The sequence below is a fragment of the Poecilia reticulata genome, linkage group LG1 (genome assembly GCF_000633615.1).
Source record: "Poecilia reticulata strain Guanapo linkage group LG1, Guppy_female_1.0+MT, whole genome shotgun sequence".
Classification (NCBI taxonomy): domain Eukaryota; kingdom Metazoa; phylum Chordata; class Actinopteri; order Cyprinodontiformes; family Poeciliidae; genus Poecilia; species Poecilia reticulata.
In genome coordinates this window covers 15,125,335-15,152,213 of record NC_024331.1, presented here as the reverse complement: position 1 = coordinate 15,152,213, position 26,879 = coordinate 15,125,335, and the positions used below count along the sequence as shown (strand labels likewise).

Here is a 26,879-nt window from a genome sequence, read left to right as displayed (position 1 = left end):
AGATTGTGAGTTTTTTTTTTTTTTTTTTGCCTGTGTGTTTGTGAGAAGAAATGTCTGGTTCTGAGTGAGGTGTAAACAACAGCTAAGGAAGCCTCAAAAATGTCTCTGAGGTGTTTGACCTTGTTTGACAAATTAAGTGGCAACAAACTAAATCAGCTTGTATTGTGTCACCACAGGGGGTTAATGCATCAGAACACACGTACACGTAGAGGAAAAAGGGGGTTTGCTGGAGGGGTAAATAACTGACCCTAGGATTGGTTTTGGTGCAGAGACCTGTAGAAGGGGTTAAAGATTTGTGTAATGACAGGAAGGTCTTCAAACCTCAAAGACTAACTGATTATTGCAAAGGATGAAAGGTGCAGACATGCAAAATGTTTGACTGATGACATAAAATATAATTTCTTTTTTCATTGTTTATTTCCCAGAGTGTGAATGATAGCATGCTATGTTCTGTAAATGTCCAAATAAGCTCACAATTTTTTAAATATGTATTTCATTTCATTATGATATTTATTTGATTGTGTATTTACTCATTATTTATTAATAACACTGTTCATGTTTGTTTCTTTTGTTAGTAAATGGCTCTCTATAATAACAGTGTTGATGAATCTGTCTATACTATATTTTGATCATATTCGTTTGCTCATATATGTCTATACAACTGCATATGTATTTCCCTTTTTTGCTTTGTAAATTGCCTTTAGATACCATTTGTGGTGAACTAGTGCTTTATGACTTCTATCAGTGAATGTCTAATTATTGCTCATTTTAGTTTGTGGGTTTAGTTACACTGGAGTTGGTCCAGTTCATCATTTGATAAACGCTGTCCAGAGAGAGAGAGAGAGAAGGAATACCCGGCCTTGTCACATTAACCTTTAGCTAAGTGAGCAGACTGGCCTTCCTGCACCTCTTCTTCTGCTGTACATTCACTGATCCTTTCTCTGTGCAGCCAAAGCCTGTTCTGCCAGTCCCAGGCTGCAAGGACTAGTGTACTCAGTAGCCATAATCTGCTGAGCTATGCTCACAGCATCCTTGGCAACCTGTCCTTGGTAATGCAGTTCTCGTGGGAAACTGTACTCGTTCATCCAAGTTACATATTGCCAGAAGAGAAGCCGAAGGGTAGGAGGAAGAATTAATTGGATACCATTTGCCTTCTTAAAAACTCAGTGTATAATCAAAACATTTTTGTGAGTTCTTAACAGAAGAAGGCATTTAATTGATAAATAATTTGTGTTGCGATTGATTCATGCAGTTATTTTGTAAAAATAAAAACCTCCAGAGGAATTTTTACTTGCAAAACCAAAAACCATTCATTGAGCGCTCGCTGCGGAAAAGTGAAAAGTAAGAATAAATATGTTTTACATTTGAAAAAGCAGCCACAGAACATTATGAGTCTCCCACCCACAGGGGAGACTCGTGTGAAAGTTTGACGTTCTGCTTTGCCCACAGGGAATGGGCCCCTGTGGGCAGGAGATTAATACTTTCTACTGTGATTGATAGTAAAGTCCATGTACCTGCCCTGCTTTCATTTCAATGAACGTCGCAAAAGGCTATTTTATCAGCACTAGGGCTGTTTTCCTGCAGCTAATCTCCCTTGCATAAGGAACTCGGGAGTATAAGTCAGCATAAAAGGCAGCGGCACAGTCTGGCTTTCTTTGTTCATTTTAATGATATAGTTTACTCATGCTCAAACAAATGTGTAGAATAATACCACACCCAAAGACTGAAAAGATTTGATGTAAAATGCATTGACTGAACTGGATTAATCAAAATTTAACTGAGATTCTGTAAAACTTAGTTTAAACTTCATGAATATCTTTAAAGGGTTTATTTGTTGGAATTTTTGTTTTATTTTCTTTTTTGGCAGCACCGTCTTAGAATTAAATAAACATGAAAATTGAATTATATGGACTACTCAAACCCAGGACTGATTACATATTCTTTGAAATACAATGTGTGTGCGTGGGTGTGTGTAAATTGTTGTCTGAAGGTCAAGGTGTGAGCCCCAAAAGATTTACTTTTACAAACATTAGGGCTTTTGCCATTATGTTCCAAAAGAAAAAAAGAATTCAAAGTAAATAAGTTAAGGAGCTGAGCTATGTATAATAATGTTACACATGTGGTTGACCCATACCTGGGCCCAGGAGGTGGTTCCCTTCATTATGGGGTGGAGAAGCGCAGACCACCTAAACCTCCACAGAAGCAGAGCAACCTATCAGCCTGGACAAGGACTGGGCACCACCCAAATGACCCAGGCCCAGACTCTGACCCCATCTAGAGATAGTGCCAGATTGGCTCCACGTGGTCCAAATAAGTCAAACACCCAGAGCAGTCCCAGGATGAAACCGTCCCACCTCCCACCTGCTACCAGCCAAGCACAGATGCCAAGAATCTCATTTCCTCAGGGGGGAACCCGCAGGAAAGTTCTGAACCCCCAAAAGCTGATGACAACACACCCACATGGTGAGAGCCTATCTCCTGCCACACAGGCCCCCCACCACAGAAAGGCAATGGTGGCCCCTGCACCAAGCATGCAACCACACCTGAGCCCCTGACCTAAAACCTCCTTCAGGTGCTGCTTGAATACAGGTGACCAAAGTTAAATAGTTGGCAGTTTGAAAACTACAATGAAAATTATGTAAGATTTTCTCTTAACATAGAAATATATGCTTAAATAATGAACCATATCCACAAACAAGTAAAGGTTCCAAACTCGTCTTAGATGTTTTTTTGTTTTTGTATCTCCATGTGCTAATTAGCCTAGAGTATGTGTTGTGTTGGAAACACTGCACTCAGTTACAGAGGGATCTTTGTAATTGGTAAATAAGGCATAGCTGCTGATGTCACTGGGGTTTGACCATGGCTCAAGGGAATTGACAGTGTAAACACACACACACACACACACGCACACGCACACACACACGCACACACACACGCACACACACACACACACACACACACACACACACGCACGCACACGCACACGCACACACACACACGCACACACACNCACACACACGCACACACACACACACACACACACACACGCACGCACACGCGCATACACACGAACACACAGCTTTTAGATAGCCAAAGACATCAACAAAATTCTTCCAACATCAGGCCTGTGGGGGTTCAGGGGATTAAGTACAACATGTAACCTTGGAGACCCGTCTCTGGTTGCCTCAAAGATTTTTTGCTCTCACTGCCTCTGTTGGGTTGTCCGTGCTCTAGAGTTGCCATTATATAAAGCACTATCACATAGTGTTTTATTACATTTAAAGAAGACTCAATGTGTGGAACTTCAAAATACTGCCAGCCAGGTAAGGACAGATTTGAGGTTGCCTGCTCTTTCATCCTCTTGCCCCATTATTCACTCATCAGAACCTCAAAGGCAGAGTGGAGTTACATACAAAGAGGAAAAAATGGAAACGATTACCATTTTCTTTTCAATCCAATAAAAAAAAAAAACAGATTCTGTGAACAGACAAAAAATCATAGACAAAGTCACAAAAAAAAGGAAAAAAAAAAGCTTTTTGAAGATATTTTTTTTTTTGGGGGGGGGGATTTATATAAAAACCAGAAGAATTATGGCTCCCTATCTCATCATTTTTATCATATTGTTACATTAAAAACTTCATTCTCTAAAATGGAGGTATAGCCCAATGAAACTAAAGATTTTCTTTTGGGTGCAGATGTTTTTCATGAAATATATCGAGAACATCAGCAGGATATGTAAAGTTGGCTTTTGATATGCTGACTTCATTTGAGAGTTCTGGGAGTTTGCTCGCAAGGATTATGGTTAAAATTGAAAAACTTAATTACGCAGTCGGACGCAAACCGGAGGTAGTAAATAGGGGAAGATTATATCATTTTCTTATAGCTTTTGTGGTTATTGCATTGAATAGATGTGCGCACAAAGGCTATGACATGTATCAAGCACTTATGTCAGAGAAAAAAAAAAGACAAAACAAGAAATGTATTATAGCAAGAGATGACTGCGTTAGTACCTTTCAATGAGACTGCTACTGATTGTGCTCTATAAATGAAAAGTACATTATCTGCGGAGAATAAAATAACTGAATGTCCTCTCAGTGACACACTTACACAAGCCCCGACTTGTATTTGAAACGAGTCATCAAAAGAGGCCGAGAAAATGAAGACTTATTCACTGTACATTCAAGTTTAAGCTTCACACATGTTGTCCCTTATTCTACAGGCAACAGAAACGTAAGGAAAAGCCGTGTCTTCTCTGTGAGAAACACTATTTTCGGTGAGTGTCATCCTCACCAATAAGGTGTGTGTGCATATTAAGGCACATGTTCCTTGGAATCTCACCAGCTTTGCTTCCAAGCAGCAGAGCTTCTCTCTGCTTAACTGGCTGATTTATTGCAGGTAACAGCAATCGGCCACAACATTAAATCTAGCTGCCCAATATTGTTTAGGTTCCTCTGATGCCACCAAACCCCCTCTGATCAATAAATGCATGAATTCAAGGAGGACAATGGTGGTATCGCATACCCACACATTAGTATTCCAACTCTACTGTTCTGTCAGGACCTTTTTGTAGCATCACAAATCAACTCAGATGAAAGCTGTTAGCATCAATCTTCATAGCACTGTGTAAGCTTTACACAATAGTGCATAAGCTTCATCATTTAAAGTACTGGATTAACATATTGAGGTAGTGCGCCCAGACCATCTTTGATTTGATCGGGCACAGCATTATGACCACTGACAGGTACAGTAAATTATTATTGATCACCTCTTCATCATGTCACCTGTTAGTTAGTGGGACATACTACTCAGCAGGAGAACAGTTTGTTCTCAGTGTTGATGTGATAGAAGTTGGAAGAAAAGGGGAAGAATGTGAATTTGAAGTCATGTGAAGGGGCCAAATTCTGATGCTTTTTAGAGTGTCTCCCAAACTGCTACTCTTGTGATGTTTTCCCAGTCTGCTGTAAAAATGTCATACATATGTGTCAGAGTAGACCAGAGACGTCCAAAGTCTGTCCTTAATGGTCACTATCCTGCAGATTTTAGTTCTCTCCCTGATTCAACTCACCTGGATCTAATGATGGCTCGCTAGCAGGCCTCTGCAGAAACACCAGGGGGAGAACTTTGATACTATTTTAAGTGATGGATAATAGATGGATAATATAAGACACACATTTTAACTACATAATATGCCAAATTTGTTCTCTCCCTGGTTGTAGTTACTACATCCTCAGTATGTCAAGGTTCTGCAGAGTATCTGTCTTTGGATGATAATTTGTTGAGCTGGACGTATTAAAGATACACCCCGGCTGACGTAGGTGGACGTACTGCATGCTAACGAGTCATCATTCGAAAAGCTGCGATCTACTTGTGTCAAAGGTATTAGCCGTTTGCCATGCTCAGTTAACAGCTTTGTTGTCCTTTTGTTGTGCTTTGATTGTCCATTGTCCAAGCTCCACAATCCTCCTTATTTCAGCTCAGTAAGCTAGCTGCTTCCTAAGCAGATGGATCTTCAGCTCTCCTCCTCCAATAGAGTACACCCAACATTTCCCATGCAACATTGAATGTTTTCATTATTGCCACTAAAACATAAGAAAAATCCTCTGCATCATGGTGCATTCAACCAAAACTACACATTTTTTGTGTAGCTGCTGTTCGCCAGAGCAATAGAGGCTCAGATCTACCACACCAGACAAGACCCAAGGTGTAGGTTGCGCAAGGAGGCCCCAGCACATAACAGCAGGGTGCAAGATGCTAGCAGGGAAAGCATACATGGAACGACATAACCAAGTGGCGGGCATAGTGTACAGGAACATCTGAGCAGAATATGGACTGGAAGCCCCAAGATCAAAGTGGGGAACACCCCCAAAGGTGGTGGAGAATGACCGAGCTAAGATCCTGTGGGACTTCCAGATCCAGACAGACAAAATGATATTGGCAAACCAACCGGACATTGTGGTGGTGAATAAACAACAGAGGAAAGCTGTTGTGGTGGATGTAGCAACACCAAGTAATTACAACATCGGAAAAAAGGAGCACGAGAAACTTGAGAAATACCAGGGCCTCAGAGAGGAACTGGAAAAGACCTGGAAGGTGAAGACCACAGTGGTGCCTGTGGTCATCGGGGCCCTCGGGGCAGTCACCCCCAAACWGGAGYAGTGGCTMAAACAGATCCCAGGAACAACATCAGACATCTCAGTCCAGAAATTTGCAGTTCTAGGCACATGCAAGATACTGCATAGAACCCTCAAGCTCCAAGGCCTCTGGTAGAGGACCCGAGCTCAGAGGATGAAACAGACCACCCGCGGAGGGTGAGAAGGGATTTTTTTTTAAATATATATATACATAATGTTTCCCGACACAATCAATAAGTAAATAACAGCTGCACTTCATAGCGACTCACATTCCTCTTCACAGACTGTACACTGACATATGTACGTGTACATCAGGATAACTTAATATATGTAATATAACATTAATACTTATATACATTTGTAAATAATATTTGTAACCAGATAGTTTTCATGAAAAAAATAATGAAAAAAACAAACAGCAGTGGTCTTCCGTGCCTAACTACGGCTACAATAGGAACAGACTCGCCAAATTTGGACAATGACATAAAGATGTGGCTTTTTTTCCAATGTTTCTTCATTATAAACATCCAAATAAAGCTGGACATTGGCATAATATCATGAAAGCATTAATGCGCCTGGTGTGCTGGCTACTGTTGTAATAGTGTAACCTGGAATATGAAGTACACATAATTTAAAGAATACAGTCTACCTGAGTAATGTAGCTGACTCTGTAGTTTCCTTTATGACCACAGTGTGTCCATCCTCTGATTACTACTTTCTGCAGCACAATGCACCATGACTCAAAGCTCAAATAAATCCAGTTTTTTTCTATGAGTCTGGTGGCTATGAGCGCACCAGACTATAATCGCCTCCACAGTCATCAGATCTCTGTTCAACAGAATCGTTCTTGTCAAGTGGTGAAACAAGAGATTTGCATCATAAATGTAGAGCTGACAAAGCTGCAACAACTGCATAATTTTACCATGTCCTCATAAACCTAATTCTCTCAGGAATGTTCAGAAGATGTATAGCTTTTACACAAGTAAGCCTTCAGTTTTGTTGGCTGAATTAAATGTAGCTTATTCCAAGCTGTCGTACCATGTGCTTGACAGTGTTTCCACATTCTACAATACTAATTTCAAGACTGTCTTGGCTGTCCACTTGGTGCAAAATCTATTTCACCTATTGGTGAAGGTGCCACTATAGCAATATAACAAAATCAACATCATTGCCTCATATTGCATTTTAGTGGTTTTATTGCTGTGACTAATACGTTCAATCACAGTAACGTTGGGGCCTACAAAAAGGTATGTGTGTGTGTGACCTGTCGTATACATCCAACATTGCTGTTTACTTTGGTTTGTCATGTGTTATTTGTCTCCTGTGTCATTTTGTGTTCACACATGCTCCAACACTTCAGCTGCCGACCAACACCGGCACCTTCTCAGAGGGCGGATGTGACTTGTTTTCTCTTGTCTCCTACAATGTGTGAGTGAAGTGGAACAGGGGTGTCACACTGGGGCCTCCCCATTGTGACTGACAGTGTTAGGTTTCAATTTATTCCTCTGCTTATACCTTTCAACTTTCACATATTTCAGAGGACACATTTCTCATTCATACAGAAAAATTGTGATTTTCTTGTTGGTGACCAGGATTTTTTTTTTTTAACCTTCCTGATACATATACGTCAATCTCCTTTTAGTGCTCATTATATTAAGGAACCTGACTAGAATACAAGTAAAATGCCTCTTTTGTTCTACCCCCTTTTTTACCGAAATGTTCCTTTTCATGAAATCCCAATGAAAACATCTTGGGATTGAAAGAAATAGCCCTGAGCTATTAGCCCAGAAGCCCAGAAGGAATTGCTCTTTAGCATGTAACAGCCACAGCTGTCTGTGAAAAAAAAAACACAATTTCACAGAAAAACAAGAAAAAAAAACTACTGTTCATGTAAAGGAATGTTCTGTCATTTCAGAAACACAATGAATGTTCTGTCATTTCAGTGTAGGTGTAAATTTTTGAGAAGAATCAAAAGTCATTATATTAAGCAGTTTGAATCATAAGATAATTTGACATAAAGTTTTAGAAAAAAAGAATAACTGTGCTTGGAAAAAACACATTTGGCAACGAGTTCTTAGTTTCAGGAGATAATAATTATATGCTGTTGGTCACAGCATGTAATTTAACATTCTTTTTTTTAGCAAGTGACAGTGTGTTAATTAATGAGCCTTGAAATTGTTGGCAGGTGTATTCTTGAACTTTAAACCCCCCACTTTCAATCTTTATGATATAAACAAAAAAACACTCTTACTGTAGCTTCATTGTTGCTGCAGAGTATCTGGAAGCAATATAAATGTGCCAAAGCCAAGTGTAAATTAAAGCGTATGAAAGACAGCATCAAACTCACTATCAGAGCATAAAAAAATGCTTTATCAACACAGCAGTATGCATGCTCTATTTTAAGTCCTGCAAATTTATAAACCACCCAGCCCTGAAACAGGACAGAATTCAAAGATTGTCGCGCAACATATCATCAAAATCAATATGTCATATTTAAAGTGAAAGTAAAATAACTTGAGATCATGTGAGGACTTTGATGTGCTGGAAAGAATATATTTTGGGCTTTGGGTTACATCAGTATCGACAGGGCCATATCATCAGAGAGGCAGGTCTTCCTTTTTTGATGATTATGTAGCAGTTAACTTGTCTGGCTAACACACAGAATCTGAACTTCAAATAAAAAGTATGAAAAGAAAGTTCAAGATCCGAATGGAACGTTTTCTGTGATCTCGACAGCATGTCAAAGTGATAATGAAAGGGCCACAACCTCTTGGGAAAGATGCATTCCCATTGGATTTCAGAGATCCAAGTAAAAACTATGAAAACAGCAGAATAAGTCCACTCACTTTCTATACAAAAGATTTGATAAAATACTCCAAACATGTACAGCTTTATTTAAACAAAAAAATCGGTGTGTATGTAAACTTGAGAATATGAAAATTCTACACTCTGGAGAGTCACCTCACATGGTGAAGACAAAACAGATGCAGAGGTAAGAAAGTAACTGTTTCAATCAAATGCAAATGTTGCTTGATACGCACATAGCAAGAGTCACATGACATGTCAAATGAAAATGTAGCTTCTCAAGACACATCTTGCACCAGCTAATTTCAACATTTAATACTTATACAGTTAGCTAAACAAAGGTTGACAGGTGTGAGGTGGGCTGTAATAACCCTGTCTTTACGTATTTAAAAATGTAAAACTTCTGTGTTAGCAGTTGGGTAACCCAAACATTAGGCGACGTGTGGCTTATGTAATGTGCCAGTTCAATGCTATGACGCTTACCAGAAATTGCCTGCACTGTAAACAACAATCCCCACTGCGAAGAGAGATGTGCCAAGCTAAACCAGATGGTTGTTAATATGAAAGAATTGCCAACACGTTCTGAACAGCTTTGTTCACTTCCACTTGCACTGCTAAAACTACAGGCAGTCTACAATTCTAAAATTTGGCGCATCGTTCACAACTTCTCCTTTACTTTATTTATTTTTTTGCTGATTGGCCCCGTTTAAATTCTACCAACGAAATCCAATGCAATGGGAGAAATCTTAGATGGAGCACTGAAGGGAAATGAGTATTCTGCTCATTTCCCTTCATGAGAATTGAGCAGAAATATGTGGAAGGCTGGTCTCTCCTAATTGTGCACCCAAAATAATTTTTAATAACATGTTTAACAAATGAATGGGATTGAAAGTGATTCATCTCTCCTTAAAAAAAAAAAAATATTTTTTTTTTTTTACTTTGAGAAAAATTGCTGCAAAATATGGGCCAGTCACAGAATACAGGTTTTATACAGGTTGGCAGGTGCAGACCACACATGGACAGACATGCACATTTGCATGAGCATGTGTGCATGTGTTCATGACAGACTGTGTGTCTGGAGGCCTTCGTCCTTTTCTTTCCCTCTCCCCAGGCAGAAGACCCATGTCTCGCCTGCCATTTCTCAGTCTGACAGCTGAGAGTTAGACAGCGAAGCAAGACAAGAAGAAGGGAGTGGAGAAAATGCAGGGAAAGAGGCTGAGTGCGAGGAAAGAGGAACAGAAGAAATTGGCAAAGAATACTGCATGCAGATAAGTGAGGTATCTCTTAATCTTCTTACTATCTGCTCCGCCAAGGGGAACCAGGTGTGCTCCTTCTGTGGGGGCATGACTGGAGAGAAAAGCTTACTTTCATGTTCTCTTGGCATCTTTGCACCTGCGTCCACCGGGTGGGTATAGGTGCAAAGAGGGCAGAGAGAAGGCACAAGATAAGGTAGGTCCACAGAGGTTACAAGCTTTGTAGCTACACCACCCTGCAGCAGACCTCTTTGCCCTTATGAACACCCTCTCCTTTTGCCTGACGCATCTTACTGAGATGAATGCCAAAATTTGAGTCAGCAACTCGAGCGTTTCTCTTTTCGTCAGGCCGAGCTTTCTCTTTTTTTTTCTTTTGAGCCAAACATGTCTCAGTTTCAATAAAATCTTACAATCACAATTACATTTGCTTGTATCGAACTAAGGTTTATATTCTATCTCTATTCTTGGATTAACTGTTTATATTATTATTATTAATATTAGTAATAATAATAATAATAATAATAATAATAATAATAATAATAATAATAATATTTTATTACTAATTAATATTAGTAATAATAATAATATTTTGATTGTAACTGTTCACTTCTTCACATAAAAATCATTAAACCAGACCTGTTTTTATGTGTCTTTGCCTTGTAGGCAGCCAACTATTGCTCTCAGCAGTGTTTGTTCTTCTATAGTACTCATCCAGACTATGTGGTCCGCCTGTTAGTTTCTGACAGCCATGTTGCATTAGTGCTGGAGGCAAATATCTTTCCTCCACTGGGTTGTTTCCCCCTTTAGGTCAAGGCGTGACTCAGAGGCCTGATTCCGTCACCCCAGGTTACCAACTCAACACTTCCTGTTCAGAATGTGGAATGAGAGGGTAGCTGGGGGCAAAACATTTTAGGCGCTGTGTTACTGGTAAAGAGGAGTTCGGAAAAAACAACTGTAATCCAGCTCAAATGTTATATTTCTTCTTATTTTTATGGTATTGTATGACAGATTCCAAGAGTGACAAATCTAGTGTGTTGTCCACAAAAATAAATAAAACAGCAGATCCAGGCTTCAGAATAAAAAGATTATAATGATGGTCATAATAATAATAATGCGACCCTCTTTACAATATTTCAGGAAAGTAACAAAATCATGTAAAAAATAAATGTATAAATGATCACGCAACATAGTTTATTTTTCTTTTACCCAATCAATATGTTTTTTTCATAGCTAGTTTTGTGTCGTTTTTGATCATTTTCTCTTGAAATTGCTGACCAGCTTTTTGTATGAATCTTGTGTTTTGATCATTTTCTTTGGTGATGAGGTCTGAGTTTGTAAAGCCTCCAGTTTGAACAGATGAATCCTATACATGATCTAAAGAGCGAGCCATTCAATGAAAAATGAAGTAAATAACAAGCAGCGGGCTCAACGGTTTACTTAATACCTAATAAAAAAAGTTAACAATTTTTAGCAATGTTACCACAAAGTCCTAGAGTTAAAACATAGAATTAGAAAATGAGTGAACACGTCTTAATGAACTACCCATGTAATGTGAAAGAGTTATTGGCTAATCTGAGGATTCATTTTCATCTTCCAATCTCTTTACCCAAAATGTAGTCCAGGGCAGGCCCAAGCATTTTTGGGGCCCTTGTCAGATTTTCATGTGGGCTCTCATACCAACATATCAACACAATATGCTTCAAATCCAGTCCCAGAGGGCCGTTGTTCTGCAGCTCTTAGATGTAGGAGGTGATTCAGCCATTTGATTCAGATGTGTTGGAACAGGGACTGTTCAGGGACAGGGAGACATCATCCGGATTTGAAGACCCTTGATCTGGGGTATGATATAATTAGCTTGTGTCATAACATGGTTACGATGACTATTTATTTTAAAATTTCAGAAGTTTCAAACACATTTCAAAAATGCCCTAATTAATTAGCATTTTTAAATGCAGTGGTATTTAAGTATGGCGTATTGACTTAATCATTTGAGAGTAACAACTACAGACAAACACTGAATTTGTTCTGTGATCGGTGGGTTGCTGGTTCAAACCCTGTTCCGTCTGTCTCTGTTTTGTCCTTGGGCAAGACACTTCACCCGCCTTATCTGCTCCTGGTGGTCAGAGGGCCCGGTTGGCACCGTTGCATGGCAACCTTGCCCCTGGCAAGTAAACCCAGGCAGCTTGTCATGCTTATTATAATACACTGGGGGAAACCTTCATTATAATTTCTATAATCTATCATTAATAAATCTGAGTTTGTAGCTTAAGATATTTTGGGGGCCTTAAAAACGTTTTTTTTTTGGGCGGAGGGCGGGGAATTATAAATACAGGAGTTGAATTAGAAGTTGAGATGACCAAAAACATACTTACGGATTAACTAATAGACCACATTGTAACTCCCAAATGCAAAACAATTTCCAAGTTAAAATTTAGCTTGTACTTTTGTCACTGTAGATTGTTGTTGTTTCCAGCCAGCTCAGTCCCAATGATATCATACATGAAAGATGCCAAGCTATGACTTAAAGTTGACCAATTTTTATCTGTCATGTTTTCTCATTTATTTTGAGGCACGACATCTACCTCTCACAAACCAATCACTGCTTGCCCATAAACAACCACACCATCCATGTGTCACACACACACACACGCACACACCCCCACACGCACACACACACACACACACACACACACACACACACACACATGCACACACGCACACACGCACACACACACACACACACGCACACACGCACGCACACCCCCCCCCATACACACACACACAGTGTCAGACCTGCCTGAGGTAAGCTGAATTAAATGAGAAGCTGCAGGACACAGTTTATTGGGTGGAAAGATAGCAAGCAGTCTGTAAAATGCACACAGAATATCTCCGGGTCAATAGGGCAGGAAGGCTGTGTCTCAGGTCAATAGGTTGTTGCTGATAAGAAAAAAAGGAGAAAAAATTGTTGGAGAAATGGGCATAGCTGGACACACTGTAATGGCTGTCTGCTCTGGTCTGATGAGGTGGCTGGGGAATAGAGTACAACAGTGTTTGTGTGAGAGTGTGTGTGTGGTGTCAGACTGACCGATGTGGCAGCCAGCAATAAGGAAGTAAAAGAGGAACCTTGCATGGGCATGCAGTGTCTTACAACACATGTCAATAGGATGTGTGATGAGGTGGCAATGGTGAAAGGTGATAGACCGGAGGACAGAGAGGCTAATGGGGTCTCTGGAAAGTCTGTTTAGTTGGAGTAATAAAATGAATGCCCAAGAGGAAGAGAGAGGATCACAAGCTCAGACAGAGAGTGAGGTCAGCTCACTTGTTCTTTCAGAATATGAGACGGACAAGATGATTACGCTGATATGTCTCTCAACCCCAGTTTGCCCCATTCACAGCAAGCTATTATGCACTGACCTTTCGACAGGAAAACCTTTCACACCTTTCTTCAAAAATTTCAGCTATACAAGAAGTAATCTGTTGGATCGGACCTCACGGGCCAGCATTTGTTCTCGATAGAAATCCACAGTCGTGCTGGGAGTACACCATTGTTCCTTCAATGAACCTCTTTTGATGCATACAGTACTGACCACTGCAGATCAAGAAACCCCCCCACCACCACACAATAGCTGCAGTTACGGAGATGCTCTCATCAAGTTCTCTATCCACAATCTGGTTGTTTCCAAGCTCCCTCAAATCCTTATGCTCGACTTTTTTTTTTCTTCTTATACCTGATCAGTTCATATGTGTTGCAAGTTTAAAATGCACAGAAGAATGTAATGTTCTGTGCACTTTTTTAACTTGGAAAATGTTATATTGTGTACTACTGCAGCAAGCTATTTTGAAAATGGGACCTCACATGTAAAATTAAAAGAAACAAATACATTAACTCATTAGAATCACACTTTCAGACAAGATTTCAAGTTTAGATAAAGCACATTATGAAATCAGTGCTAAGTAGTAAGGACAAATGACAACTGAACCCCAAAAGTTGCTTTCTTAACTCTCCTAATCACCTTGTTGTTCCAATTTGAGGTTTGTTCAGTAACCGTGCTAACTTGCCACCAAAAAGTCCTTTTGCAGTGATAAGTATATCATTTCAACAACGGAGACGTTTTCTGTTCCCATTTATATCAACCCAGTTTTGCCCAGTTACATAGTTCAGCATATGACCTCTTTTTTTTCTTTCTTCAAGAAAGTTTTCCAGTCTCTTGAAAGAATTATTTTGGGGTGAAGTTTTAATCAGAAACCCAAAGGGCCCTAATTCACAGAGGCAGCCGATACATCAGTCATATGAAACGGTCACATGTATCTTTCTGCTCTTTAAAGAAGGCTATCTTGTGATGGAGACAAACTCAGCTCTGTTTTTAGGACATCAAGTGTGGGATTGCTGTGTCTCCCACATGACCCCACGCTTCACTTGCAGCTGATCCAGGACTTCTCTTCTTCTGCTTCCCCTGCTTATCTCTGTAAGCATGTGCCAGGCCATCTGAAGATCACGCTGGAGTGAAGGGGTAGGATTGGGATTTTATTTTTTTTTTAAAGAGTTATTGAGGTCAGGGAATGTGGAAAGTAGAGCAAGGCCATGGTGATTACATCTTGAAATTCCATGACATTCTTCCAGGACATCTGAATGTCTTTGCAAAAATAAGAACATGGAAAAAATAACAGAAGAACAAACGTCTGCACGTCTATATAAAATATAATTTAGGATTGTTGTAATGGTTCAATAAATTGCGAAAAGAATTTTAAACTTTGACTGGAAACTGGGTAAACAATACATGACACATTTTCAAGATGAACACAACACACTTAAGGAAACTTCAATGACACAGTTTATTTATCACCACTTTATCTGTGTATGTGTGTGCGTGTGTTTTTTCTTGTGTGTTTATGCGTGTATTTGCCATATTCATTTATGTATGCAACTTGTTTCTGTGTAATGCATGTGTCTTACTCATATGATTGTAAAACTTCTGAAATCTTGCTGGATTGTGATAGTTTTTTTTTTTTCCATCCTGTACATCACCAAATATTCTGCTTGGAAAAATACAATACAAGTCAAAACAACTTAAACGGTGTCTTTGCAGCACACAACAAGGCCTGGCATATGTAAACAGTGAAAAGTAACAATCGTTTAAAAACATTAACTTAACTGTTGGTTGGCGTAATGTTTTTAGAATATTCACTCCTCCTTTAAATAAAACAATACACATCTTGATTTTGTAGCACTTTGTATTATTAGATTGAGAGACATAATGAAGTGTAAAAACTAATCAATGGTTACACAGTTTTCAGAAAAAGTATATTGTATATATATATATAGTTTTATATATATATAGATATAGATTTATATTCATTTATAAGCTTTTAAAATAGTACAGTAAACACTTTGCACACATGATAAAAACCACTGAGTGTGTCTGATTGGTTATGTATAGGCCAATGGCATCAAGAGAACCAGATCTCTGTGATGGGTCATTACACTTTCTTTGCCGTCAGCTCAGGAAGGACCTTAAGAAACGATAAGAAGCATTTGAAAAATATGAACAAACGTGAAACATTCATTTTCTGGTATTTTATTCCTAAACTCAAAAATGAGATTCAACATTAACACAGTGATTTGTCCAAATCTCCTTCCTGAAGTGGCTAGCTAAGCTTGAAAGAGGACTAAGCCCAACTCTGGACCACAAGTTCCTGTCTAAAAACTGTGAGTTTGAATATTCTAGAGTCTGCACACTTGAACCACACAGAAAGAACAACAGAAACAAAAAAAGAGAAGGTATATAAAGACAGTCAAGTCAAAAAACCGGAGATACAGAATCTATAGTACTGCACTTGTTTGCTTTTTTTTTTTTTTTTTAATTCCTGTACATTACTTACTCCTTCACGCTTTTTCTCGCTTTATCTGCTTGCTCAGTCTCTTGTTGTCAGTCTCCTTGTTCCCCCCAAAAACAGTCTCTGTACAGCTGGCTTAGTGGTGATTGTAGAAAGAGCTAAAGGGTTCAGTGTGACATTGGTTGAAGTTTGTACAGAAGCATTTTCTCTCGATGTAAACAGGCACACACATATTTCTAGAGGCTAACTCCCTCCCAGGCAGGGAGGGCAGGGGGGGAAATAACACCTCTCTAATTTAATTAGTCCCCCTTACTCACTTTGATATTTCAATTCCTTCACTTTGTAATCTTGTACCATTATAATCTTCATGTGGTCAAGAGTTTCATGCCGGTCTCAGTCCTGCTGAGAGAAATAAGGCCTTGAATTGCTCCTTGGGTATCAAGAGGTTTACAGCTACTCAGTAATTATTTCTCCTTTTTCCTCCCTCAGCAGCCACCGCCAAGGTTTCGTTACAGTTCGCCACCCGAGAAAATGAAGTTTTGCCAAGGTTGCTGCTGTCCAGGTTGCCGTTTGTTTTTGTTCTGTTTCACTGTCTTTAGCATCAGTGTTGATGGTGTAGTACATAAATTCACGCTGTCTCCGACAGGTCTACGTGGAATGAGCTAGCAAATCCTTTTGCGGGCTGAAAAAAAAAAAAAAAAAAGAACACACACTCATTAAGACAAATGAAACCTTTTTTTTTTTTCCTGCAGGCTTTTTAGTGCCACAATCAACTAGAAATATTGTCTTTAGAAGGATGCATACCACAAAGAATATGTGAAGTTATTAATACACCCTAATCGCTGGTCCTTACAGTATGCTACTGTAAAGCTAATTTGGGAATGGAGCAAAAACACGTCTATCAGTCAGGATAAGTTGTCAAAACCGTGTGGTTGCTTAATGCATGTGTAACAGATACAAAGAGCTCTAATTGCTTCATTAATTATCAATAAATGGGTCATTAAACATTTACTAAACCTTTTACAAGCGAATCCTGATGATCAAAGGATTACCACAGAAGCGTTCACAGCTATTTTTAAATGCAAACATGACGACTATGGTTAACAGAGTCCCGCTTGAGATTACCTTTAAAAACTGAAGAAATTCTAGATTAAAAAGATAAGAGATAAGGTAAAGGTGAATGAAACGAATCAATTTTTCGCACCGCAAAGCGTACATCATGAACAGTTGCGCAGACCGTTTTAATTCAGAGTGAGAAAGACCCTAGAATCTAAAGCCTCAATGCTAATTACTTTTCAAACAAGCTGATGTGAAAGTGAAGGAATCGCTTGTCTCTGTTAAGTCACAAAAAAAAAGAAGACAAAACAGGTTATTGTGCTCGTCATTTACCTGAGAGACAGCCCACAACCAGCATGCAGGATCATGGATGATGGTGGTTAACATGGTGTTGAGATGACTGGAAATGACTTCCCCACTGAATGTGTATATCAAATCCATTTTCTACTCTTAGAGCTAATAGAATATTCATGTAATGTGGGAGCTTTGAAAGAATAGGCAGCTTGAAATGTTCTGCTCATCTACCTTTTTTTTTCCTTTTATGAAACCCATTCAGCTTATTTGGAAATGGAAATCCAAATCTTATTCCAATGCGCATCCATAAATTTCACTTGGCAAAGTGAAGTCACTTCATTCTCTGCTTATTTCCAACATTGTTGAAAAGAAATTGCGCGTCTGTGACTTTTCTAGCTGGAAAATCTTGAACTTGTGGTGTGAAGTTTTCCTCGTCATCCCTCTCTATGTCAGGTATTGATCCACAAGTAAGCAAGTATAGACACTTGGGTTCCTTTTCAGAGCAAAACGGACTTACTCCTTGTAAAGAAGAAGAAGCGTGGGCTGTGCGCTTCACCTCTTCAGCTATTCGGTAGGGAAGTCAGAATGCTCATGCTCAAAAATTATGATGAAAAAGTGAAGATAGATGTCCTCTACATTAGGAGATAGTCTGTCCTTCTTTTCCTTTCCTTTGTGTTCAGTCAAACTGCATCAAGTATTTAGCTTCTAGTAAAAGTACATCTCAAGAAACCAGAAATCTCTATTTCAGTAGTTCAGTCCAACACTTGAAACTCATTAATTACAGAGATGACCTAAAATAGAGATTACATGTGACGTTGTTAGGGCCTACTTTCATTAATTGTCCTTCAGACAGCTACTGACACCCTCTACATGAAGGGTAAGGTACAAAAGTTATGCGTTTAAGCATATTAGTGAAAGACAAAAGTGTGATTTAAAAAGTCACAAGAGTTAACAGGGAAGTTCTGGAACAATTGTAAAAATAGACTATTTAAAAATGTGTGGACGATCCATATATATTAACCAGACATATTTATATTCAAGATATGGGCTACAGTTGTTGCATCCTACATGTTACACTGAAGACGTCATCAGAAGGGTTTCACCTTATTAGAGGAGAAAAGGGGATTGAAATGTTACCCAGTGGTACAAAGTTCTCTTTTCATCCATTTTTTTTCACACTGGCTTAGTCCTTCTGGGTCAAAGGGTTGGTGCCTATCTCCTGGATCCAATGGGTGAAAAGAAGGGCATACCCTGCACAGGTTGTCAGTTTACTTGTCTAAAGTTTTGAAAAGACAAGTACCCTAGCAGGCATGATAGTGGAGGAAGCCTGAACACATGGAGAAAACCTACCAACAAAAAGAGAGAAAATGCTAGCTCCAAACGGAAAAACGCTGACCACAGGGCCTTGCTACAAATCAATGGTGGAACAAACTGTTTTGTTTTTTTTTAAGGTGAAAACATACTTTTTTTTTTTTTTTTTAGAAAAGTTTCCAGAAACAAGAGGAAGAGTAATAAGAGCCAGAATCCAGTCAGTGAGGATTTGGTTATCAGTGTCATCTGTTGGAGTTGGTTCGCTATGTTTTAGCTGATTAGAGATCAGTGGAAACATCAACCAGGACGATGTCCAGCACTTTCATCTGCTAACAAGTTTTATGGAGAGACTGGCTTCAATTTGTACCTGGACTTGACATCTGTCCACACTGCCAAGAGTACAAATAAATGCTTTAATGACATGACTGACCAGCAAACAAACCATTCAGAATCTATGAAGTACTGTAAAAAGAAACATCACAGCAAAGCCACAGCCCGATCACCTCTCTACCAGGCTGTAAGGATGCAATATTTCATGTAAAATGAACTATAATAATATACTGCATATACTGTGCAGGAAATGTGCAGTATATCTCAACTTCCTAAGAAACTAACTTTAGGATTTTTATGATCTATAAACCATAATCATTAAAATTAACATAAATACTTGAAATATATTACTCTGTATAATATATCTATATATAATGAGTTTCAGTCTTTGAATTGAATTACTGAAATAAATTGCCTAATTTACTCAGATGATCTTGTATGTCAGTGTGTGCTTTGCACATGATTCATGCAAGTGTGGCTGACCTTTACTAATATGAGCATCAGATAGGAAGGATTTTAAAGAGAGGGGTAATTTGGAGAAAGGGGGAAAAAAAGTGGCCACAGCAGAATAGCACGAGTCAAATTCCATTTTAGTTTATTTCAAAATAAGTCCTGTGATTACAGGCAGTATTTAGGGGTTATGGAGGGGTGAGGTTAGGTTAAGGATTTTATGTAGGTTTTGGAGAAAGGGGGTATGCAATTAATACATTTTACACTTGGAAAAAAAATCATATTACAAAAAGAAAAAAACCTACTGAGACAAAATACAAGAAAATATGAAGCCATATTCTTGAACACCTTCAAAAGCAGAAGAAATAAAAGTTGATAACCAGCATATAAAGTCCAAATCAGAATCAAGAGGTATATTCAATGTCCCCCTCCTTTAGTTTCTATACTGGACCAGACCAAAATCGTAGGGTCCCAGTGAGGTTTCATACTGATACTCACAGAGAAAGGTTGGTTTGTACGGTAGGGTCCCCCTATCATACTCTTTCCTCTCTAGCGTGCTGGAGCTGTACTGCTGCTGTTGCTGATGGAGGTGATTTTGAAGGCTGTGGTGTGACTGTGATCTTTGGCCGTCCTTGCCAAAGGTGGAGAATGACCTATCGTTGGACGAGGCGGTGGAGGAGGTCATTGTGAGTTGGTCGGATAGGTTGACGGAGCAGGGTACCTCAGTGTCGGGTAGCGTGGCGTCCATGCCAGGGACGTGCAGATTGCTGCGGTAGTCCGGCCCTTGGCGCCCATCTGATGGCACAAAGGACGGCATCCAGCAGCGGTCAGAGTGACCCAGGGCCTTGCACTCCTCTGTGCAGTTGGAGAACAGGTCAGCACCTGCGGAGAACATTCAAACAGGTCAGTCTAAGGTGGAAGCAAAACACATAAAGATTGAACGTTATACATCTGGCACTGAGGTTTAGAAGATGACAAAAAGAAGGAAGAATAAGACACTGTGATAGACTAAAGAACTGATGAAGAGAAATTGTTGCTTTTCTCCTCACCCCTTTCATTTAGAAAGAAATAAGCAATCAAAGTGATGCGAGGTAACGAAAGCACTTCGCCACCCTCACCACCCCGCTCATCTGTCATCCTCTGACACTCATTTGATTGTGAAACACCAAGAGACAAAACATGAATTCTTATTTCATAATCCTAAAAAAAATGACAATCACAGCAAGGAAATGTGACACAAAAGTGGACAAAATACTCAGTTGTTTAATTCCACTCTGTCAATCATCTTTAGAGAAAATGACTGATTGTAATAAACACAAAAGCTACAGCCAAAAAATTAGAACAACAGAAAGATGATCAAATTAATATCTGAAATTATATAATATAAGCACCGAGCCATGAATGGGGAAGAATATTGTTAAAGAATTAAGAATTAAGAGAAGTGGCAAATTGGAAAAACAGAGAATAACAGACATAAATGGCTAGAAGTCTATGTCTGCTACATGGGTGAACATGTAAATACTAAAACAGACTTAAACAAGTGATGGTTAAACATTAAACCAGAATTAAGAAATAGCTACCTAAACAAACAGTTGTTTTTTTTTTGCACCTTTTGCTGTCTTGCTGGAAATGTTGTCACAACACTGTCAGAAATTAGGTGGGTAAAAATGTGGATGTAGTTGTTTGCTAGTTGAGACTCTAACATACTAGTAGGCAGCTTCTCACATCAATGCTGATGAGGGAATCACCAATACTGATTCCCATATTATGTGATGAGAATGGATAATAAATGCAGACACCAGCTTATGTCAGAATATACTGACAATCAACAGTTGCAGTAGATACAAATGGAGACAATTCCACTTTGGTGTGATCATCTCACTGAATCTGATTCAGCTGTGAATGTTTCATGTTTGTTAAACATGGAAGGGCATGAATCAAACTTTTTACAACTTTTCATTTCTAGTAGTGCTATGACACAGCAACACAACATCATAAAATCCATCTGATGATGATTCTGATAAATACCACGATAGATTTTTCTCACTCAAACTTTATCCTCATGTGTACTTCGAGTACTCTCTGTGACCTCAAACATCATGGACCTTGTAACATTTGGGGGTTGTGGGAATCTACTGCATTGACATTCTACCCAATAGGCTGGATACTATATTGGCAGGCGTAGTGTGAACTTGAATCATTTGAAGTATATTAGCCATTTCACTGCATTCCAAACAGTCTGTTGCAGAATTAATACTGCTGCAATGACTATAGCTTTGCAATACATACAGCAACTCGCATTCGTAATTGAGAAATAATCATCCATCCATCCATTGTTTATATCTCATTTTCCCTACAGGGTCACACGGGATGTGGTACCTATCTCCAGCAATCACTGGCAAGCCATGATTGTAAGCATTTAAAAAAATACTTGATTGATAACTAATTATAACTGAATAAGTTGGGATGATAAAGACAAGAACTCTGGACTCCCCATTCGAAAAATTTGTAGATCATTAAAACTTACAGAGAAAGAAAAATGGGCAATTTATAAGACTGCCTTAAGGTTGATTGTGCACGTTGAATAATTTTTCACTTTTGTTTCTTATGTCAGATTGGATGCTACTGCTCTGCTTGTCTATGTATTTCAGACATGCCCCTTCTGTCTGATGGCAATTTAACAAGCTTCAAACTAAGAGAGTGTGGAGTTTCCATCATGCGCTCAAAACAATAAACTCATTCAACTTTTACCGCAAGCTGTTTGGAAACTTGCTGGACTGCCTATTTTGCTCCTAAGACTATATCTAACGTACATATATCTGCAGATATTGATCAGCAAATGGGTAAAAACATCAGTAATCCAAAGTAGCTTCACCTTTTTTTAATCCAAGCACAGACTTGAATGTCAAAGACAGTAATAGACCGAAACAAAATTTTAAAAAGTTCAAAAAAGGAACATCTTCACAAAGCAAAACCAATGAACTTATTAACTTTGATTTAACTCTTGGTGACATTCATTAGATCATTCTAATTTTAAAAATCTTTCAGCAATTCCCCAACACTTTTATCTTCCATTACAGTGTCAAAGAAATGCCACTGCGACTGATTCTGTTTTCTGTGTTTGTGTGCTTGGTGTGAATCTAATGTGGCAACTAATTGAGGCCCCCACGGAGTGCAAGAAAGGCAGTAAGACTGCACAGTGGACATAGAGCCAGTGAAGACACACGGCTCACAGGCAGTGAGGGCCAAACAGGCTCAGGGAGCCATCGATTTCACAGACAGCAACGACAGGCGGGAAAAAGGCGACAACACAGCAGGAACCATCAGGAAGGAGAAGGGAGACCTGCGCGGTCACAGATGGATAGAGTGATGGTCAGATCAAAACAGATGGCGATCAAAGAGGGGTTAAAGAGGCGGGCAGAGCAAGGAAAGACTTTCATTCAAATGAAAGAATGTTAAAAATATCTCACTACGGGGCATTCTCTAGTGGGCTGGTGTGCAGTCCTGGTAAATGGTCAATGTACCCGTACTTGTACATTTTTATCAGTTCCAGAGTCACACTACATTCAGTCATTCACCCATTCACATACACATTCACGCGCTGATGATAGCAAGCTACTGGATAGTAGCCACAACTGCCCAGGTGCAGTGTGACAGGGCACCGGTGCCACCAAGACATTCTCACCACCACCAGCAGACAAGGTGGATGAAGTGTTTTGCCTGAGGACTCAACAAAAGAGGTGGATGGAGCTGGGATCGTAACAACCAACCTGCTGATTACAGGATGAACTCCTACCGCCATCACTGCAAATCACTGACAATGGGTCGATCAGATACGTTGATACCAGTTGGTGGTGCAGCCATTGCTTGAAAATTGTTATTGTACTTTGAGTCAGAGAGTTTGTAAACGCTGCTAGACACAAACTTGTTTCCTCTCAACCTCTTCTCGTAAGTTACATGAACAATGCACCGCTTTGTACCCCATGTCCTGATTCAATATGCCTGAATGAAATAAATGGTGCATTAGCAGGCATCTGCATGTGCAGGTGCAGGTGACATGCTGAGAAGTTTCAAATGTGAGAGAGCTGTGTTTTATCTTGGACATAACTCAAGCCTGTAGGACAGCAGTCAATGAGGACTGAAGTTGAGCACCACTGATCTACACTATAGCATCATAGTGCTGGCTTTGTGAAAATTATTTTTCTTGTTCTTTACAATCATGCAATACTTTGTTTTGCAGTACTACATTAAATCTCATAAAAATGAAGTAACATGACAAAACACAAAAATGGTTCAATGGGTGTGAATACTTTTGGAGTGTATTGTAAACATATTGGACTTTTGCCTGTAACAGTTTTATAATGGTTAAGAAAATATGGAAAAACTTAGGGGCTAGTAGATGCAAAGACATACCTTCCTTATTTCATCACAAGATTCTCTTTGAACCCACGACCTGCATCTACAATTCTCTATTATTTACTTGAGTAAAACGTGCATAAAAAAGAGGAGATGTACAAAATCTCTCATTCATAGATGGCAGTTGCTTTCGTCTCTCGTCTACCCAACATGTTGCATTTTATTATTCACTTTTTTAAGACATCTCATACATATTCAGTTTGTATGCCCTTCTCCCATCCGAGAATCCCACACAATCAGCACAAATCAGGACTTTTGCTGCCAAAGGGTGCGTTAGTTTTCATCCCAACCTAGCACACAAGAAATGTCGCTCAGTAGAAGAAAGAAGGGTGGCTGGAAAAGTGGAGAATACTTATGAAGAAATCTCCAGAACTCCAAGAGGATCAGCACAGTTAATGCTTTTCTGGGCAGCTTTTGTAAATGCCAGCTATGTTTTTGAGAGCCATTTCCTTCAACATACACTCTGATTCACCTTTTATGCTGATGTATATTTATAGCATCTTTAAAGGTTGAATGCATATAAATCATTGCATTTCTGTAATGCCCATCAAGCTGTTGGCCTTTAGCCTTTTTTATAGGCTTCCCACAAATGCATGCACTCTCCTGACATAGAGGACATTGACCTCGGGTCCTCCTGTCATCTCTTTGCTATTGTGCTGCCAAGGTTTTCTGGAACCTGCAATGTGTGTGTTCTTCTAAATTTGGAAGCAAATCAGCAGAAGGACTAAAGCACAGGTGCAAAACTAACAAAGGCCCACGCAACTGTGGAGAAGGCAGGAACACTTGCACCTGGACGTGACAAAGCTGTTGCTAAAACCTCTACTGCCTTTTTCATTGCTGTAAAAAAAAAGACACAATAGTTCCTAGCTTATGATTCAGGACTTAAATGGCATCATTTTGAGAGTCTAGACTCCATTTGACTCTGTGTTTAGACTTGAGAAACCTAAACTAGAAATTTCTGAACTGAACAAATATTCTCTAAATTAGAAGATTTTGTTTTGTGAAGACATTAAAAAACTCCCAATAATTTTCAAGGATTTCTTGAGCCGAGGGCACCCCAAGAATTTAGACAAGTTAGAACATTGCAAAATATTATTTAAATCTATATCTAACTATCTGTATGGAATAATTCTTATCAGTTGATTATCATTTAGTTCTTGATATTTCTTATAACCAATTTTATTTGTTTTATTTAATTTATTCTTTCTATTTTTTTTGGGAGGCAGTCTTGTGTGCGTGTGTGTGACGGCAGAAGGGAGGGCTTTCCCAGGGCACCGCGCACAAGCCACCTCTGAATGAGCACATTTTACAGTCACATTTATTTGTAAATTTATTCCGCATCTATCAGTATCAAACTTAGAAAATGTCACATCAAAGCTCCTATTCTACCCAGAGAAACTTAAAAATAAATATTATTAACACCTAGGTTTGGCAGCCAACTCCCACTTGCATGAAAAGTACTTCCTAAACGTGAGGATATGTAAATATACATGAGTAAACAGACAGACAGGCTGTGCTCACATGAAACCGAGTGGCTGTTGATCCCCATGATGCACCTTTTCCTCCTCGGGCAGGAAGAAAAACAACAACCAAAACAGTGACTAGCAATGACAGGCCCTGCCAGCAGTCTCTTCTCATCGTGACCTCAACAGGATGGAAGAGCACATGCTTGTTCTCTTTTTACACACACACACACACACACACACACACACACACACACACACACACACACACACACGCACGCACGCGCACGCACGGTCTCCGAAGAGAAGATGCAAACGAAAGCACACATTATAAACACAATCTGTGTGTTAATAAGCAATCAGCACTTGGTTTTTTTTCCCCCCACTTGCTTATTTTCTACATTACATCTCTGCATGTTTCTAAAATCCCATGTCGGCTCCATTTGACTAATTGCGCCGTCTGATCATACCTCCAACGACTTGGAGCGAGGAAATGAGGGGAAAACAAATTTCAGGGGAAAAAAATAAAAAATAAAAAAATCAACTCCATCTTGATATCTTTTTTTTTTTTTTTTTACAAGCACCCAGTTTGTGTTTGTTTCTTCCTCTAACTGTATCAGTCCATCTTTTCTTACGTCCTCTGTCTCATTTTCTGGCATATTTAATTTTCACTACTCATTTCCTTCTTCACCCTTTTAATCACTTTCCCTCATCCCCACCTAAATTACCCCCATGTTAGAGTTTGTCTTTTGTTCCCTACTTGTGCTTTTCATCTTGTTTTCCACAGCTTCAGAAATAATTCTGACGCAAGACGTGACCATTTGGACAACAACAAAGGAGCAGCACAACTTCCTGGTGAAGTCTGGTCAGCAAAACTGCAATGAGTAAACCAGAAACCTCCTTGGACCAAAACACACAAAGATGGCCTCCACTATATCTACTAATGACAGCCAGATAAATGGTGCCCAGCTATAATTTTCACTGTCTGCATCCCAGTATCTGAGCCAAGGGAGAGCCAGGAGAGCAGCTTCCGTACAAGTGTCAGTTTGATTAATATTTCCTCTTTTATACCGTTAGAGCAAAACGCTCAGGATGCCCATTGATTATTGATACATGCTTTGTGTTCTTTATAGCACTCCTCAATAAATGCAGCAAGCCTGTGTGCAGTGATATAGGATTTGCTTGGTTTAATACAATTCAGTTCAATTCAGTTTATTTATATTGTGCAAATTCACAACAAATTTCTTCTTGACGCACTTCACAAGAAAAGTCATTCCAACGTTTGTTTCCTGTTTCCTAAAAGGCTCTATTACCCAAATAACAGCAAACACAAAGTCATAAACCCTGTAAACCCAAAAGTAACAAATTCAATTCTATGATGATTTTAACAACCTTAATTGACACTATAGATGTATACATATATATATTTAACTTGGGTACATAGGAAGCCTTTTATCATCCTTACCCTCATCAAGAAGTTTTAATATATACACATGCACAACCACACACACACACGCACACACACACACACACAC

The 26,879-nt window shown here is 39.2% G+C and overlaps 1 protein-coding gene across 3 annotated transcripts in view; it reads right to left on the bottom strand.

Annotated features, from left to right (window-relative positions):
* Positions 1 to 15,749: 15,749 nt before the first annotated feature.
* Positions 15,750 to 26,879, bottom strand: part of LOC103464161 (protocadherin-10-like) — a 23,554-nt gene continuing 12,424 nt past the window's right edge. The window contains exons 4-5 of one of the 3 annotated variants that reach the window (XM_008408059.2): positions 19,964 to 20,347; positions 15,750 to 16,706 (exon numbers count right to left, since the gene is read on the bottom strand). In XM_008408059.2, coding sequence (XP_008406281.1) covers positions 16,687 to 16,706; positions 19,964 to 20,347 — 404 coding nt within the window. In that variant the 3' untranslated portion in view covers positions 15,750 to 16,686. Of the gene's footprint in view, positions 16,707 to 19,588; positions 20,348 to 26,879 lie in introns of those variants that run through there. The other 2 variants (XM_008408070.2, XM_008408049.2) reach the window with 2 other exon arrangements.